We start from the raw sequence: 17,150 nt of genomic DNA on the forward strand, positions 1-17,150 counted from the left end.
CCAGGGCTCGAACCCGTGTCCCCTGCATTGGCAGGAGGATTCTTAACCACTACGCCACCAGGGAAGCCCTAGTCATATACTCTTTTTTTTTTTTTTTTCTTGCGTTATGCGGGCCTCTCACTGTCGTGGCCTCTCCCATTTGCGGAGCACAGGCTCCGGACGCGCAGGCCCAGCGGCCATGGCTCACGGGCCCAGCCGCTCCGCGGCATGTGGGATCCTCCCGAAACGGGGCACGAACCCGCGTCTCCTGCATCGGCAGGCGGACTCTCAAGCACTGCGCCACCAGGGAAGCCCTGGGGGGGGCTACTCTTTGTTGCAGTGTGTGAGCTTCTCCTTGCAGTGGCTTCTCTTGCTGCGGAGCATGGGCTCTAGGCACACGGGCTTCAGTAGTTGTGGTGCACGGGCTTAGTTGCTCCACGGCATGTGGGATCTTCCCGGGCCAGGAATCGAACCCATGTCCCCTGCATTGGCAGGCAGATTCTTAGCCACTGTGCCACCAGGGAAGTCCCTAGATCACCCAACTTCTGATCACTATGCTGTGGTGTTTCTTGTCTGGTTGTTAGAACTTATAGTTTCCTCCACACTTCGAGAAATAAGTGATCTCAATCTGCTCTTCTTCACATTGGGGTGAGATTATAATGATGTTTGTATTATTTTTAAGGTCCTGAACCTCTTTTTGGCCTTGCTCCTGAGCTCATTTAGTGCAGACAACCTTGCAGCCACTGATGATGATAATGAAATGAACAATCTCCAAATTGCTGTGGATAGGATGCACAAGGGAATAGCTTATGTGAAGAGAAAAATATATGAATTTATTCAACAGTCCTTCATTAGAAAACAAAAGATTTTAGATGAAATTAAACCACTTGATGATCTAAACAACAAGAAAGACAGTTGTATGTCCAATCATACAACAGAAATTGGGAAAGATCTTGACTATCTTAAAGATGTAAATGGAACCACAAGTGGAATAGGAACTGGCAGCAGTGTTGAAAAATACATTATCGATGAAAGTGATTACATGTCGTTCATAAACAATCCCAGTCTTACTGTGACTGTACCGATTGCTGTAGGAGAGTCTGACTTTGAAAATTTAAACACAGAGGACTTTAGTAGTGAATCAGATCTGGAAGAAAGCAAAGAGGTAAGATTTTATAGATGTGGGTGGGTATAAATGTATATGTGTATACTTGTATTATATTGCCTGTATTTATGATTATATATTCTCTATGTAGAATATTTTTGCCATCATATAAAATATTTTTTCATTGAAGAACCAAAGATTTAAGCTCAGTGAGGTGATTAATAAATTGAAGAAGAATATAGTATATGTGTAAGTTTTCTCATCCTAAGTAATGGATATTTGTTAGATAATGAATGAATGAATGATCCAAGGAATGAACAAGCATCATCAGATTTAATCCTTGTAATAACCTCAAAAGGATGTGTTATTTTTCTAACTTTTCAGATAAGAAAACTAGCTTAGGAAGTTTAAGATCATGTAGCTAATGAGGGAGTATAGCTGAGAATTGAATTCATAATCTTTGTTTATGCATTCTGTATATCTGACACCATACTCATTAGCTCACTTACGTGGAAGAGAACTGAGCAACAAGAAATAGTCTATGTCATTCATCCGATTAAAATTATACTGATCTGCATATTAATCTTCCAGGCTGCCATAACAAATGTACCACACGCTGGGTGGCTGAAACAATCAAAATGTATTTTCTCACATTTCTGGAGACTGGAAAGTCCAAGGTCAAGGTGCTAGGAGGGTCAGTGTCTGGGGAGAGCTCTCACCTTGGGGTGTGGATAGCTGCCTTCTGTGTCCTCATTTGGCCGTTCCTCAATGCATGAGCATGGATAAATAGCTCTGGTCTCTCTTCTTCTTATAAGAGCACCAGCGCTGCTGGATTAGGATTGCACCCTTATGACCTCACTTAACCTTTATCACTACTTCACAGGACATATCTCCAAATAGAGTCACATTGGGAGTTAGGGCTTCAAAATGTTAATTTTGAGGGAACACAATTCAGTCCATAGTAACTAACTTAGAAATATTAAGCTAAAACTCTAATGGATATAAAAGATAATTCTGAAGAAGTCTAGAACAAACCACCTTCATTTCCCACTTATTGTGTGGAAGTCCCAAAAATGGTAAGGTGCCTTAGGTTACACAGTCCAAATTTTTAAATATTTATTTAAAGACTATTTTTTAGAACAGTTTTAGGTTTACATAAAAATTGAAAGGAAGGCAGAAAAATTTCCACATACTCCCTACCCCCCACACATATATAACCTCCCCCATTATCACCATCCCCTACCAGAGCGGTATATTTGTTACAGTTGCGGAATCTACATTGATGTGTCATTATCACCCAAAGTCCATAGTTTACATTTGGGCTCACTCTTGGTATTGTCCATTTTATGAGTTTGGACAAATAAATAAAGACATTTATCCACGCTTATAGTATCACACAGAGCAGTTTCATGGGTCTAAAAATACTCTGTGCTATGCCTATTCATCCTTCCCTCTACGCTAAACCCTGGCAGTCACTGATCTGTAACTGTTTTTGCCTTTTCCAGAGTGTTATATAGTTGGAGTCATATAATATGTAGCCTTTTCACACTGGCTTCCTTTATTTAGTAATACACATTTAAGTTTCTTCTGTGTCTTTTTATGGCTTGATAGTTCATTTCTTTCAGTGCTAAGTAATATTTTGTCGTCTGGATGTTTAGTTATCCATTCACCCACTGAAAGACATCTTGGTTGCTTCCAAGTTTTGGCAAATGTGAATAAAGCTGCTATAAACATCCATGTGCAGGTTTCTGTGTGGATATAAGTTTTCAGCTCATTTGGTTAAGTACCAGGAATGGCAATTTCTGGATGGTATGCTAAGTGTTTTGTTTTGTAAGAAATTGCCAAACTGTGTTCCAAAGTGGCTGTATAGTTTTGCACAGCCACTAGCAATGAATGACAGCTCCTGTTGCCCCACAGCATTTGGTGTTGTCAGTGTTCTGGATTTTGGCCATTCTAATAGATGTGTAGTGGTACCCCATTGTTTTTTAATTTACATTTTATGATGACATATGATGTGGAGCATCTTTTTATATGCTTCTTTGTCATCTGTATGTCTTCTTTGATGAGGTATCTTTTAAGAGCTTTGACCTGTTTTCTGATCAAGTTGTTTGTTTTCTTATTGTTAAGTTTTGAGAATTCTTTGTACATTTTGAATAACAGTCCTTTATCAGCTTTGTTTTTGCAAATATTTTCTCCTAATGTGGCTTGTCTTCTTACTCTCTTGACAGTGTCTTTCACAGAACAGATATTTTTAATTTTAATTAAATCCAGTTTATTAACTCTCTGTGTCATGTATTGTGCTTTTGGTATCATATCTAAAAAGTCATCACCTTGTCCAAGATCATTATATTTTCTCCTGTTATCTTCTAGGAGATTTATAGCTTTGCATGTTTACATTTAGGCCTGTGATCCATTTTGAGTTAATTTCTGTGAAGGGTATAAGGTCTGTGTCTAGATTCGTTTTTTGCCTGTAGATGTCCAGTAGTTCCAGTACCATTTGTTGGAAAAGACTATCTTTGCTCCATAATATTGCCTTTGCTCCTTTACCAAAGATCTGTTGACTAGATTCATGTGGGTATATTTCTGGGGTTTCTATTCTATTCTGTTTATCTATTTGTCTATTCTTTCACCCATACCACGCTGTCTTGATTACTATAGCTTTATAGTATGTCTTTAAGTCAGGTAGTGGCAATCCTGACTTTGTCCTTTTCCTTTGGTATTGTGTTAGCTATTCTAGGTCTTTTGCCTGTTCATATACACTTTAGAATCAGTTTGTAGATATTGACAAAATAACTTGTTGGGAGTTTGATTGAGATTGCATTGATCAATAGATCAATATAGATCAAGTTGGGAAAATCTGACATCTTGACAATATTGAGTCTTCCTATTCATGAACATAGAATATCTCCCACTTTATTTAGTTCTTTGTTTCTTTCATTAGAATTTTATAGTTTTCCTCATATAGACCTTATACACATTAGATTTATACCTAAGTATTTTATTTATGCAGTGCTAACATAATGGCATTTTTAAATTTCAAACCCCACTTGTTAAATGTTAGTCCATAGGAAAGTGATGAACTTTTGTGTATTAACTTTGTAATCTGCAACCTTGTTATAATCACTTATTAGTTCCAGGAGGTTTTTGTTTTTGTTTTTTCATGTTTTGTAGATTCTTTGGATTTTCTACATAAACAATAATGTCATCTGCCAACAAAGACAGTTTTACTTCTTGCTTCCTAATCAGTATATGTTTTGTTTCCTTTTCTTGTCTAATTGCATTAGTTATGACTTCCAGTACAGTGTTGAAAAGGAGTGGTGAGAAGGGATATACTTGTCTTGTTCCTGACCTTAGTAGGAAAGCTTTTAGTTTCTCATAATTAAGTACAATGTTAGCTATAGGTTTTTTGTAGATGGTCTTTATCAAGTTAAGAAAGTTTCTCTCTATTCCTAGTTTACTGAGAGAGTTTTATCATGAATGGGTGCTATTTGTTGTCAAATGTTTCCTCTGCAGCCACTGATATCATCGTGTGATGTTTCTTCTTTAGATTATTGATGTGATGGATTACATTAATTCATATAGTCTAAATATTTTAAAATACTTTAAATACTAAATATTTAAAATATTCAGAGGATCAAATACTATCAACGATATTTTATTAGGGATAAAGTTCTACTAGAATATTACCATGTTCAAGGTAATACATTTTGACAGTTTGACAGTTGATCAAGTAAGATATCATAAGCATGTGAATTATTGTTTATGTCCCTTTAAAGATGTTTCGAGCTTTTATAAGTCTCTGAGTAGGCTAAGTCATCCACTACTCTTCAGAGTAGTGGAGCTAATATCAGAGCTGGAAGCTGCTGCCTTGACCCCAGCCTCTGGGCTTCCTTAAGTAAATCAGATTTGTGTAATGATAGGGGGAGAGAAAGCATGTAGAGATGTAATTGTGGGTAGATCCTCATTACATTTCACATGTCTATGGAAATGGATTTGGGAGATAAAAATTACAGATCATTTTTGCAAAGCATTGTGAAATTTTTTCAGGATTTTTAATTTGAATATTATTTCAGTTCAAATTTTGTTCATTAAAAACTTGAGTTTTGCTAAAGAATCTGATGGAGGCTGATTTTTTTAGTTGTTATCTTTATATTTACAGAATTGGTGCTGAAGTTCTGTTAAACTTGGCAGTATTCTTCCTAGTCTGATTTTCTTTGTCTTGAATCTTCATACCTTTATTTAATATTTGATGAAGACTAATAACTACGCCATGCTATCTGTTGCATTAAAACATGTTTTTCTTTCTCTACTGAAGTATAGTTGATGGACAATATTATATAAGTTACAGGTGTACAATATAATAGTGATTCACAATTGTTAATGGTTATACTACATTTATAGTTATTATAAAATATTGGCTGTATTTCCTGTGTTGTCCAATATTTCCTTATAGCTTATTTTCTGACTAATAGTTTGTACTTCTTACTCCCTTACCCCTATATTGCCCCTCCCCTCTTCCCTCTCCTTGCTGGTAACCACTAGTTTGTTCTTTATATCTGTGAGTCTGCTTCTTTTTCATTTATTCACTAGTTTTTTTGCATTTTTTAGATACCACATATAAGTGATATGACACAGTATTTGTCTTTCTCTGTCTGACTTATTTCACTTAGCATAATGCCCTCCAAGTCCATCCATGTTGCTGCAAATGGCAAAATTTCATTCTTTTTTATGACTGAGTAGTACTCCATTGTATGTATATGCCACATCTTTATCCATTCATATGTTGGCAGACACTTAGGTTGCTTCCATATCTTGGCAATTGTAAATAATGCTGCTATGAACATTGGGGTACATTTATCTTTTCAAATTAGTTTTTGTTGTTGTTGTTGTTTTCAGATATATTCCTGGGAATGGAATTGCTGGGTCATATGGTAGTTCTAATGTTAGTTTTTTGAGGAACCTCCGTACCTCCATACCACATGGCTGCACCAATTTATATACCCACCAACAGTGTACAAGGGTTCCCTTTTCTCCACATCCTCACCAACATTTGTTATGTGTATTCTTTTTGATGATAGCCATTCTGACAGATGTGAGGTGATATCTCATTGTGGTTTTGATTTGCATTTCGCTGATGATTTAGTGATGTTGAGCATCTTTTCATGTTCCTATTGGCCGTTTGCATTTCCTCTTTGGAAAAATGTCTATTCAGCTCTTCTGCCCATTTTTTAATCTGGTTGGTTTTTTGTTTTTGTATTTTTTAATGTTGAGTCATGACCTGTTTATATATGTTAGATAGTAACCCCTTATTGGTCATATCATTTGCAAATATTTTCTCCCATTCAGTAGGTTATCTTTTTATATTGTCGATGGTCTCCTTTGCTGTGCAAAAGCTTTTAAGTTTAATTAGGTCCCATTTGTTCACTTTTGCTTTTATTTCCTTTGCTTTAGGAGACAGATCCAAAAAAATATAGCTATAATTTATGTCAAAGAGTGTTCTGCCTATGCTTTCCTCTAGGAGTTTTATAGTATCCGATCTTACATTCAGCTCTTTAATCCATTTTGAGTTTGTTTTTGTATATGGTGTTAGAGAATCTTCTAATTTCATTCTTTACATGTAGCTGTCCAGTTTTCACAGCATCACTTATTGAAGAGACTGTCTTTTCCCCATTGTATATTCTTGCCTCCTTTGTCATAGATTAATTGACCATAAGTGTGTGGGTTTATATCTGGGCTCTCTATCCATTGAGCTATGTGTCTGTTTTTGTGCCAGTACCATACTTTTTGATTACTGTAGCTTTGTAGTATAATCTGAAGTCAGGGAGCATGATTCCTCCAGCTCCATTTTTCTTTCTCAAGATTATTTTGTCTATTTGGGATCTTTTAGGTTTCCATACAAATTTTAAAATTATTTGTTCTAGTTCTGTGAAAAATGCCATTGGTATTTTGATAGGGCTTGCATTAAATCTGTAGGTTGCCTTGTGTAAGATGATCATTTTAATAATATCGAGTCTTCCAACCCAAGAACATGGTATATATTTCCATCTGTTTGTGTTATCTTCAATTTCTTTTTCCAAGTACAGTTCTTTTGCCTCCTTAGGTAGATTTATTCCTAAGTATTTTATACTTTTTGATGCAATGGTAAATGGGATTGTTTTCTTAATTTCTCTTCCTGATAGTTTGTTGTTAGTGTATAGGAATGCAACAGATTTCTGTATATTAATTTTGTATCCTGCAACTGTACCAAATTCATTGATGAGCTCTAGTAGTTTTCTGGTGGTGTCTTTAGGATTTTCTATGTATTGTATCATGTCATCTGCAAACAATGACAGTTTCACTTCCTTCCAATTTGGATTCTTTTTACTTCTTTTTCTTCTTTGATTGCCATGGTTAGGACTTCCAAAACTGTGTTAAATAAAAGTGGCAAGAGTGGACATCGTTGTCTTGTTCCTGATCTTAAAGGAAATGCTTTCAGCTTTTCACCATTAAGTATGATGTTAGCGGTGGGTTTGTCATATATGGCCTTTATTATGTTGAGATGTGTTAACTCTCTACAAATTGGGTTTATCATAAATAGATGTTGAATTTTATCAAAAGCTTTTTCTGCATCTACTGAGATGATCATATGGTTTTTACTCTTCAATTTGTTAATGTAGTGTATCACATTGATTGATTTGCAGATATTGAAAAATCCTTGCATCCCTGGGATAAATCCCACTTGATCATGGTGTGTGATCCTTTTAATGTATTGTTAGATTTGGTTTGCTAGTATTTTGTTGAGGATTTTTATATCTATGTTCATCAGTGATATCTTTGTCTGGTTTTGGTAGCAGGGTGATGCTGGCCTCATAGAACGAGTTTGGAAGTGTTCCTTCTTCTGCAATATTTTGGAATAGCTTGAGAAGGATAGATGTAAACTCTCCTCTAAATGTTTGGTAGAATTCACCTATGAAGTCATCTGGTCCTGGACTTTTGTTTGTTGCGAGATTTTCATTACTCAAAACTATTTTATTACAAAAACCATCCATAATGAATATTTTCTGCAAAAATTTGACATAATTTATACTCATACATTTTTATTTGTATTGATCAGGGCTAACAGGAACACTGATCTCTTTATTAAGCAGTGATCATCCACTGAACCACTGGAGAAAGTTCTATTTCTTCATACTCTGTCATTTTATATCTTCAAACACTGCATTAATTGAAAATTTAAATGTTTAGTAGAAACTTTAGAGATAATTTAATGCACTATTTCTCAAATTATGAGTCATAACCCAGTAAGAGTTGATAAAGCAGTTTATTGTACCACTAATTTAAAAATTTTTTTTAATTTAATAAAATAATGATATCAGAGCACATTGCATGTTTAGGAAGAACTAGTGAGTGAAGCTTTTGTTGCCTGTGCTGAACTATAATGCACTGCTTTTCTAATAGAGTACAACCACTAGGTCCATGGGTGTAGGGCCTGAAGTTCAGGAGTTCTTAAGTGTAAGAAACGCTATTTCAGCTCTTTAAAGGTAGTGATCATGGAGTCTTCCTGACCTAGGCAGAATGTGTGGCTTCTTTTTTGGTTCCCAGAGATATAAGGCACAAAGTGTGGGTAATAAGCAACTCATGCTCTAGGCTTGTGCATCTTCCAAAGTGTCATATTATTTTATTATAACCACTGATATGCATGTATGTCTCTCCTTTTATGTTGCAACGTATATACTTGTACATTTTTGGTAAAAAGTAGGCACTCAAATCAAACTTTTCCAGCTCACTTAACTCTTTTTAATAGAAGCAGTTTGAAGGTATTCATCACAGTTACTCTGATGAGAGCATTCTTGAAAATCAAGTTTTTTTGTTTTTTTTTTTAACAAATTTATTTATTTATTTATGGCTGCATTGTGTCTTCATTGCTGCGTGCAGGCTTTTCTCTAGTTGCAGCAAGCGGGGGCTACTCTCTGTTTCGGTGCGCAGGCTTCTCACTGTGGTGGCCTCTCCCGTTGCAGAGCATGGGCTCTAGGTGCGCGGGCTTCAGCAGTTGTGGCACATGGGCTTAGTTGCTCCACGGCATGTGGGATCTTCCTGGGCCAGGGCTCAAACCCGTGTCCCCTGCGCTAGCAGGCAGATTCCTAACCACTGGGCCACCAGGGAAGTCCGAAAATCAAGTTTTATTTCCCATCATCCAGACTCCATTTTTCTCTTGATTCAATCCAATATTGAACTTTGTTGTTTTTATCTTGGTTAAACATTTCACCTTGTCAACTTATATTGGGCTTCAAGGAAAATAATAATCCCTTATCTTTTCCCCATGAATTGCTGTTGAAATACAGTTGTTTCTCATCCAGTTGATATTTTTATATTAAATACTGAAACTTCTATTCATCCCCATTACATTTCAATTTCTTTCATTCATTTTTGAATCTGGCTTTCTATAAATATTCTTTTATAGATTACTATATTGTCCCAATTTTCCTTTATCATGCACTTTTCTTTACCATGTCTTCCTTTTTGGTTAGAAATAAACCCATACAAAATTGTTTCTCTTCATTGCTCCCCTAGTCTTATATAGTACTCGCTTCATCAAAGCAAGGCACAAATCATGAGATGCTCTGCTTTTAGTGGAATTAAACTGAAAATAGATACCCCAGAAGATGAAGATTCTTTATTCTACATTAGGAATGCAGCCTATAATACGTTAAAGTAGCTTTGCCATTTTGATTTCTCTGTTTTGGCCTTTATTCTTTTGCCTACCTTAATTTATTCAACAGTTACCATGTGCTAAGGAATGTATTAGATAATGAAGGATACAAATGAGCCACGATTCTGCTTATATATATACATGTATGCATTTAGAAAGATGACTCTATTCATAAATATATATGTATACAAATACACATATACATGTATCCACACACATACATACATTTGCATTTTAGAAAGATAACTTTCAACCTTTAAATATGCATTTCCATACTGGGACATACCTTATTGACTAAAAATATTACCTTTCATGACCTCTGTTTGACCTATTCCATTTTAATATATTAATGTTTCCATTCCTGAATTTCAATAATGAGTCTTACCTACAATGGGCATTATTGAAATTATATTAGTGCCTTGGGTTAAAATTACCAGTACTCATAGTTTATTATCCATTTTTGAAGCATTTGTTTTTAGACGTGTGAGGCTATAATTATAAAGTTGTTGGTAATGGAGTATTCTCTGAAGCCAAATACTGGGTTATATAATTCTATTTTAGCCACATACTGCGTGACCTTACTTGACTGTCCAATCCTCAATTTCCTCATCTCAAAAATGAGGATAAAATCACCTACTTTTGAGGAAATATTATTAAATGAGATAGTAAATGTAAAGGACTTAGCACAGTGTCTAGCAAATTGTAAGTATTCAATAAATTGTTATTATTATTATTTCTAGTAGCATTCCCAACACTCTGTTCCTGGTAAGTTTTCTATTAAGACTTACTAGTAACATATTCTACTATTTGTCCTTTTTTGCTGTTTGCCTTCTGCCCTCAGTCATAAACTGTTTTACGTTTATCTGGAGAGAGTGATAAATTTTGTATTTTCTGTCTAATTTTTAAACTGTTTTCATTAAATTCTTGATAATGGTTAACTCATTTAAAATATTTAAAAAAACTATTTTTCTGAAGGGCATTCCAGTAAGAAGGAATAAATGAGCAAAAACCTAGAGCTATGAAGCATAGAGTGTGTTTAGAAATAATTAGCAGTTTGCTGTTGCTGGGACATAAGATCTAGATGAAAGTAGAGGCATAAGCAAGGAGCGGATAGTCTCTTTCCAGGAAACCAAGAATAGACTGATATGAAGAAACACTGTAAAATGGAGGCCGGTACTTGTTTTACTTCCTCCATAAGGTACATACTCATGTATCACTGTCCCCCATTCCAGGACAAATTTGAGAGCTATCTTTTCTATACTTTCCCCCTTTTGGTCCCCAAAAGCAGAAAAGGCATAGCATGAGTCACATTTCCTCACCTTTTTAAGTCCCAGTGGACCTCAATCTTCAAAGAACATTCAGATAATCTAAAGTATTGTTTTTATTTTTTATTTTTTTGCGGTACGCGGGCCTCTCACTGTTGTGGCCTCTCCTGTTGCGGAGCACAGGCTCCGGACGCGCAGGGTCAGCGGCCATGGCTCACGGGCCCAGCTGCTCCGCGGCATGTGGGATCTTCTAGGACCGGGATACGAACCCGCGTCCCCTGCATTGGCAGGCGGACTCTCAACCACTGCGCCACCAGGGAAGCCCCAGATTTATTTTTAATATATTTTTATCACATTATAAATTGAACTTCTAGTAAACCCTATAAATAAGCTCATTGTAACAAACCAAGTCTACAATAAAAGCATAAACATCCTACGATCAAGTCAGAGAACAACAACAAAAAACATTTAATCGCTTACTCAGAGAAATATTGTGGAGTGTACTATATGCTTTCCTTTGTTTTGCTTCACCCTCAAGGTCAAAATCATTTACTATAGTACAGAACATTTTTAAAAAGCATGAAATGTTGCATAAATCCATTGAGGAGGAAAAATGCTCTTTCCATCAGGGTTGTAGTTATTAAGTGGTTATTGAATGCTCTGATGTACAAGGCAAAGTGGATGCTTCAGATACGCTGTGGTTCCTGCATTCTCTCTGCTCACTTATTGTCAGCCTGCCAAAAATACATGGATAATATAAGTCCTTACAGAAATTGAGCTATTGAGAGTTACATGTGAAAATATACATATTTTTAAATGAACCAGCTCATTTGGAAATTAGTAAATTAAAGGTTGATTAATGGCTTAATAAACATTAAAATGGATATTTAAATAGTCTATTAATCTCAAAGACCATGAGAACCAATTGCTTTATTATGTGCATGGTGAATTTCAAAATAAAATTAAATTTCAATGTAAGAACAAAAAAAGGAAAAATTAATTGTCCTTATTGGTTTTTAGATCAATACAAGTACTTATTTGAGAATGTTTTAGTTTTGCTGTTATCCAATTTATTTAGTATTTTATCTGAATTCATATCTCATGTGCTAATATAGAGATGGACTCTTTCCATACATCTAAAAATTCTTCCCTTTTTGAGTAATAGTGTTATTACTCCAACCAAATAAAGAACTCAGAACCGCATCATCTTTGATTTCAACAATGAGAAATATAAGAATATATTGATAAAAGTATATTGGTTGTGAGTTTTAATACCATTCTTTTAGTCTGTGATGAATCAAAGAAAAATTAAATAAGGACATTGATAATTTGAATAATATAAATAGCAAAAATGTTATAAATGTATGTTATCTCAAAAATTATATGTACAGAGAATTCTTATTTTCAGTGGCCCATGGTATTGATATATTTATACAAATTCAAAGTAAGTCTCAATAAATTCAAACAAGCAGACATTGTAGGGCTATTACACCAGTAAATTCAAGGTAGAAGATATCATATAGGGTTATTAGCTAATCACAATGCAGTTAAATGAGAAATTAATAATAAAATAATAGAAAAAATATAACCACTTGAAAAATTAAAAATGTCCTCCCAAACAGTAAGAACTTTTTCTTCCAAAATCTATGAAATTGGACCAAGCAGTCATTGAAGTCTTACTATTAACAAGGATGATCAAGAAAGGATGAAAGAACATGACAAAGAACTTAGTTTGAGAAATTAGAAAAGGAACAACAAAACAAAGGGAACATAAGTGAAGAGAAACTAATGAATTATCAATGTAGCAGTTGATATTAGTATAGCACATGGTTCTTAGGGAAAAAAAATCAATAAAACACACAAACTTTAGTGTTGTCAGCAGAATCCTAAGATGATGCCAATGACTCAATAAGCTAGAGTTCAATTTATTAATTTTTTATGTATTTTAATCTATTTTGTTTAATACATTTATTATTTAATTTTTAATTTACTTATGAATGTTCTTTATTTAGCTCATCAGTCAAAACCCTTGTTGCCTCCTGTGTATTGCCTAGGCACATTCAGCTCAGTCACTTCTGTATCTGTTTCATTTTGTGTGTTTTTCTTTTCTTTTTCATACTAATGCTATTTATTTACATTATGTATGGACTTATAGAAAAAATACTAACTTTTTTCTCTGGTTAGCATAATTTATCTAGAGTATATTAACTGGCCTGAGCCTACTTGCCTGTGGTTTGGTCTTTCTAACATTCACTTGTCATTTTATCTGATGTCAGTATGACAAAGGTGGGGCAAGTTTCCCTCGCTAGTGTGAGAATCCGGGTCTATCAAGGGGGTCAGCGAGGATGTGGTTTACCAGGCTTCTTTTGCAAAATGTTGCTTTAGGGAGTTATTTAAACCAGATATGAATACTAAATTTAAAACTCGAACCTGTAATCATGTCCCATTCCTGAAATGTATACAAACTCCTTCCAATCCCAAACATTAAACTGCTTCATTTTGAAAATTGATACATACTTACATTAAAATGTGCCTTTGGGCCTCTTATTCCAGTCTGGGTTAATTGTTTGCAGTTCTGCATCATCACTTTAGCATGAGCCACACCTGTAATTCATCATCTATGAGTCTAGTTTAGGTTTTTCAAAGAGGACAAAGATTTTAAAGAGCCTTATAAGGCAACCTGAATTTAGCATCCTTCCAGAAATTTATATCCCAGATACACCCCCCATTTTTTAGCCACGCCCATGGTATGCGAGATCTTAGCTCCCCAACCAGGGATTGAACCTGTGCCCCCCACTAGACCACCAGGGAAGTCCCTAGATACCCCTTTTTAAAAATAATTATTCACACCTAATTTTACAATAAGTTTTTTTATGTTTGTATATGTATGAGAGATTTGTCTTTATTAAGTTTATGCAATGATTTCAACTTAGTTTTTATGAATTCAATGACTTTGTTTTCAAACTCATTTTATCAAATTATGCAAGAGTTAATTCTGTAATTACATTAATTTACAATAGTACAGGTTGATTTGAACACAAACATAACATATTTTTGATAAGTACACAACTCACCAGGTGGAAGAAGAGATGCACAGGTGTACTAGAGTGTAGCCCACCTCCTGAGAAAATATCAGCACACCACCGGCATCCAGTCATTGTGTTCTACAGAGAAAATGCCAAGCATCGTTAGCTTGGTAAGTCAGTTACTATGGAGGTGGGCTAAATAAAAAGAAGTATGTGCCGAAAGAATTGTGCCGATAAAGAGTTGAAGATGAGAGAGTAGTTATTCTTCTTCCACAATGATGGGCAAAAGCCACTATAAGCAAAAGCCAGAGAACATTAAGAAGTTCACCTTGATTAAAGGACAGCTTCTGTGAAAGATAGATTTGGGAAATTTGGTTAGAAAGCTAAGTTGGAGACAGAAATTTCATTTGGTAGTAATATCTGAAACAGAGATCTTCATTCATTCACCAAATATTTATTGGGCATGTAGCATAAGTCAGGCTTTGTGTTCCACAAAGGTCTAGAATTAGGTGAGGTGAGAATAAGGATGAACTTATTATTTATAGCTGTCCAAAAGAAAAGTGACAGTAGTCAACAGAGAGTTCATAAGAATTTGGAAAATGAAACTGAGAGAAGAGTTATTTCAAAGGTAGAATTAAATGACTTTACTGTCAGTATTTAAAATGAATAAGACAAGGAGATTTGAGTCTAGGTGCTGAAAGAATGATATTGCAAAGAATCGGAATCAGGAACTTGGTTTAAAAAGTAGGTTAAGGATAGAAAAAAAGAAAAAAAAAGACATCTTTAATTAAGAGCATGCTGAGTTTAAGTGACACTAGGCACACTTCTACTTTCCTGCCATAGTCCAGGCAGATCATGGAATATACTTACATTGCTTAAGATGTGTTTGGAAATTAATTTGTAAACAGCAAGAGGATCACCTGTCTATACCTGTGAACTTTCCAGGAGCACATCTTCCAACTGAGTACTAATAATGGGCATTTAGTCATCTTTTATATACTTTTAAAATTTCTAAAATGTAGACTGATTCCCAACTGTATGCATTAAAGGGAAAATATGTTTAGAAGTAGAGTAACTGGTAACATATTACAAAGTTGGGTTATAAGACAAGAATAGATAATTTTAAAGAATATTCTTAAGAATAAAGTTGGATATATTGGCGACAGCTCTCATCTGGAGAAAGTCTGACCCAGTAAGACCTGGAGTAACTATACATAAAAAAAGTTATCAATTTATTTTATCATCATCTAGGCAAGCCACATCAGGGGAGGATATTTAGGGAGGCAATAAGTAGACATAAATTAATTTTATATTATTTTAGGTTCACATCAGTACTCACAGTTGCTAATTGGAAAACTGAAATCTGGGTTTCCAATAATGATATTTAGTAATGGATACAAAGTTTGATTATGGTGCCTGATATTTAGCACTATGTGTGAAGAACTGTGATAAGCAAAAGCTGGATTTGTTCAGAAATTTTAAAGACTTTTCAAACAGTATTTTAAAAAAATTTCTCTGTGAGTTAAAGTAATATTATACCAAAATGTTTTATTATTGCTTGTGCTTAAGTTACTATTATGACATTTGCTTTATAACAAGTATATAATTCACTTGGCATTATCACTGTAAACAAAGATTAAATAGAACTCATGTCTACACATACCCAAAAGTTAGTTTTTTGCATCTGATGAATTAATTTTCATGAAGACACTGAATATATGTATTATGTAAAATTCCATTATTGGTTTATGTAATAAACAAGATGCCTTTGTTTTTGTGTTTCACTTCAAGATTGAATGGTAGATTTTCTTCATCTGTTAGACTCATCTTGATAGTTTTTCTATGGATTATTTCTGCTTTTAAATTGATAGAAGAATTATAAGCATGTGAATACACTGTTTCTTTTATTTCAGAAACAGGGTGGTTGCACAGATGTCAGAGCATGGGCCTTGGGTTCAGGAATAATTCTCTCAAATCTTGGCTTTCTCACTTGTTGGTTATATGACATCAGACAAGTTACTTAACCTGTCTAAACCTTAATTTTATCATTTGTAAAGTGATAATGATTATCACTAACTTCCCCTCTCCCACCCCTCCCTCTGGGGCTTCTCTGATTCATAGGACAGTGGTTTGCTTAGTACATGTTTTTGATGGCCGTTTGTAACTTCATAACATAGCAGTCTGACTACATTGCAAATTATGGTAAAGGAGTTACCACAGATGATTTCCTTATTTCCCCTTCTTATTCATTCATTTTTTTAATCTTAAAATCTCTTCATTTCAAGGAGAATCCAGAATCAGTTCATTGTACTAATCCTTTCTTGCTAGGCTATTTCTTAGGTACCAAAATAAAAGTGATTTACTTTTTATGTCCATCTCATGCTCAGAAACTTAATGAAAGCAGTAGCTCATCCGAAGGCAGCACTGTAGACATTGGAGCACCTGCCGAGGAACAGCCTGTAGTGGAACCTGAGGAAACCCTTGAACCTGAAGCCTGTTTCACTGAAGGTAAAGAACATGACCTTCATGTTAATCTTCCCTTTACAGAGTGCAGTTTTTTTTAGCTGTTGATCACCCAAAATGGACCACTCAGAATAGAACTTTGTAGTCAATCTATTTCAATTACCTCTTGTATGCCAACAGATTTAAAATCTCATGTTATGTTTTGGTTATATCTGCCCATTATGTGTAAGGGACCATGAACATGGAGAAAAGATATTTTAATGTAATCAAAACTAATGACTAATTTATAATATTTCAAATAAAATGGTGATTTCGCAATAAGTTGGCATCTTAAACACTAGTCAAAATTCTCATAACAAAAGTTACTTTAGAAGTAATTTTTTAGCTATTAAAGTCAAATGAGTTGCAAATGCTCAAATGTATTTTTTTAACAAAATCATTATTTTCCAATGCTTGCTGGGTGAAACAAGAAATAAGCACTGCCCAATACCTGATCCCTGCACAGTATCTAGTTTAGCCTAGCACAATATGGATAATAAGTCTAAGAGCTTTGTTTTCTCCATGATTAGTATTTCCCATGGTCTGAGTTTCTTGGGAATTTGAGTTTTGGAGATATGAATATA

The 17,150-nt window shown here is 34.7% G+C and overlaps 1 protein-coding gene across 5 annotated transcripts in view; it reads left to right on the top strand.

Moving 5' to 3' along the window:
* Positions 1–17,150, top strand: part of LOC103086512 (sodium channel protein type 1 subunit alpha) — a 90,351-nt gene that overhangs the window by 43,501 nt on the left and 29,700 nt on the right. For all 5 annotated transcript variants that reach the window (XM_007450050.1, XM_007450053.1, XM_007450052.1 and 2 more), the window contains exons 16-17: positions 662–1,144; positions 16,452–16,572. In XM_007450050.1, the coding sequence (XP_007450112.1) occupies positions 662–1,144; positions 16,452–16,572 (604 nt within the window). The remainder of the gene's footprint in view (positions 1–661; positions 1,145–16,451; positions 16,573–17,150) is intronic.

The sequence above is a fragment of the Lipotes vexillifer genome, unplaced genomic scaffold (assembly GCF_000442215.2).
Source record: "Lipotes vexillifer unplaced genomic scaffold, Lipotes_vexillifer_v1.1 scaffold330, whole genome shotgun sequence".
NCBI lineage: Eukaryota > Metazoa > Chordata > Mammalia > Artiodactyla > Lipotidae > Lipotes > Lipotes vexillifer.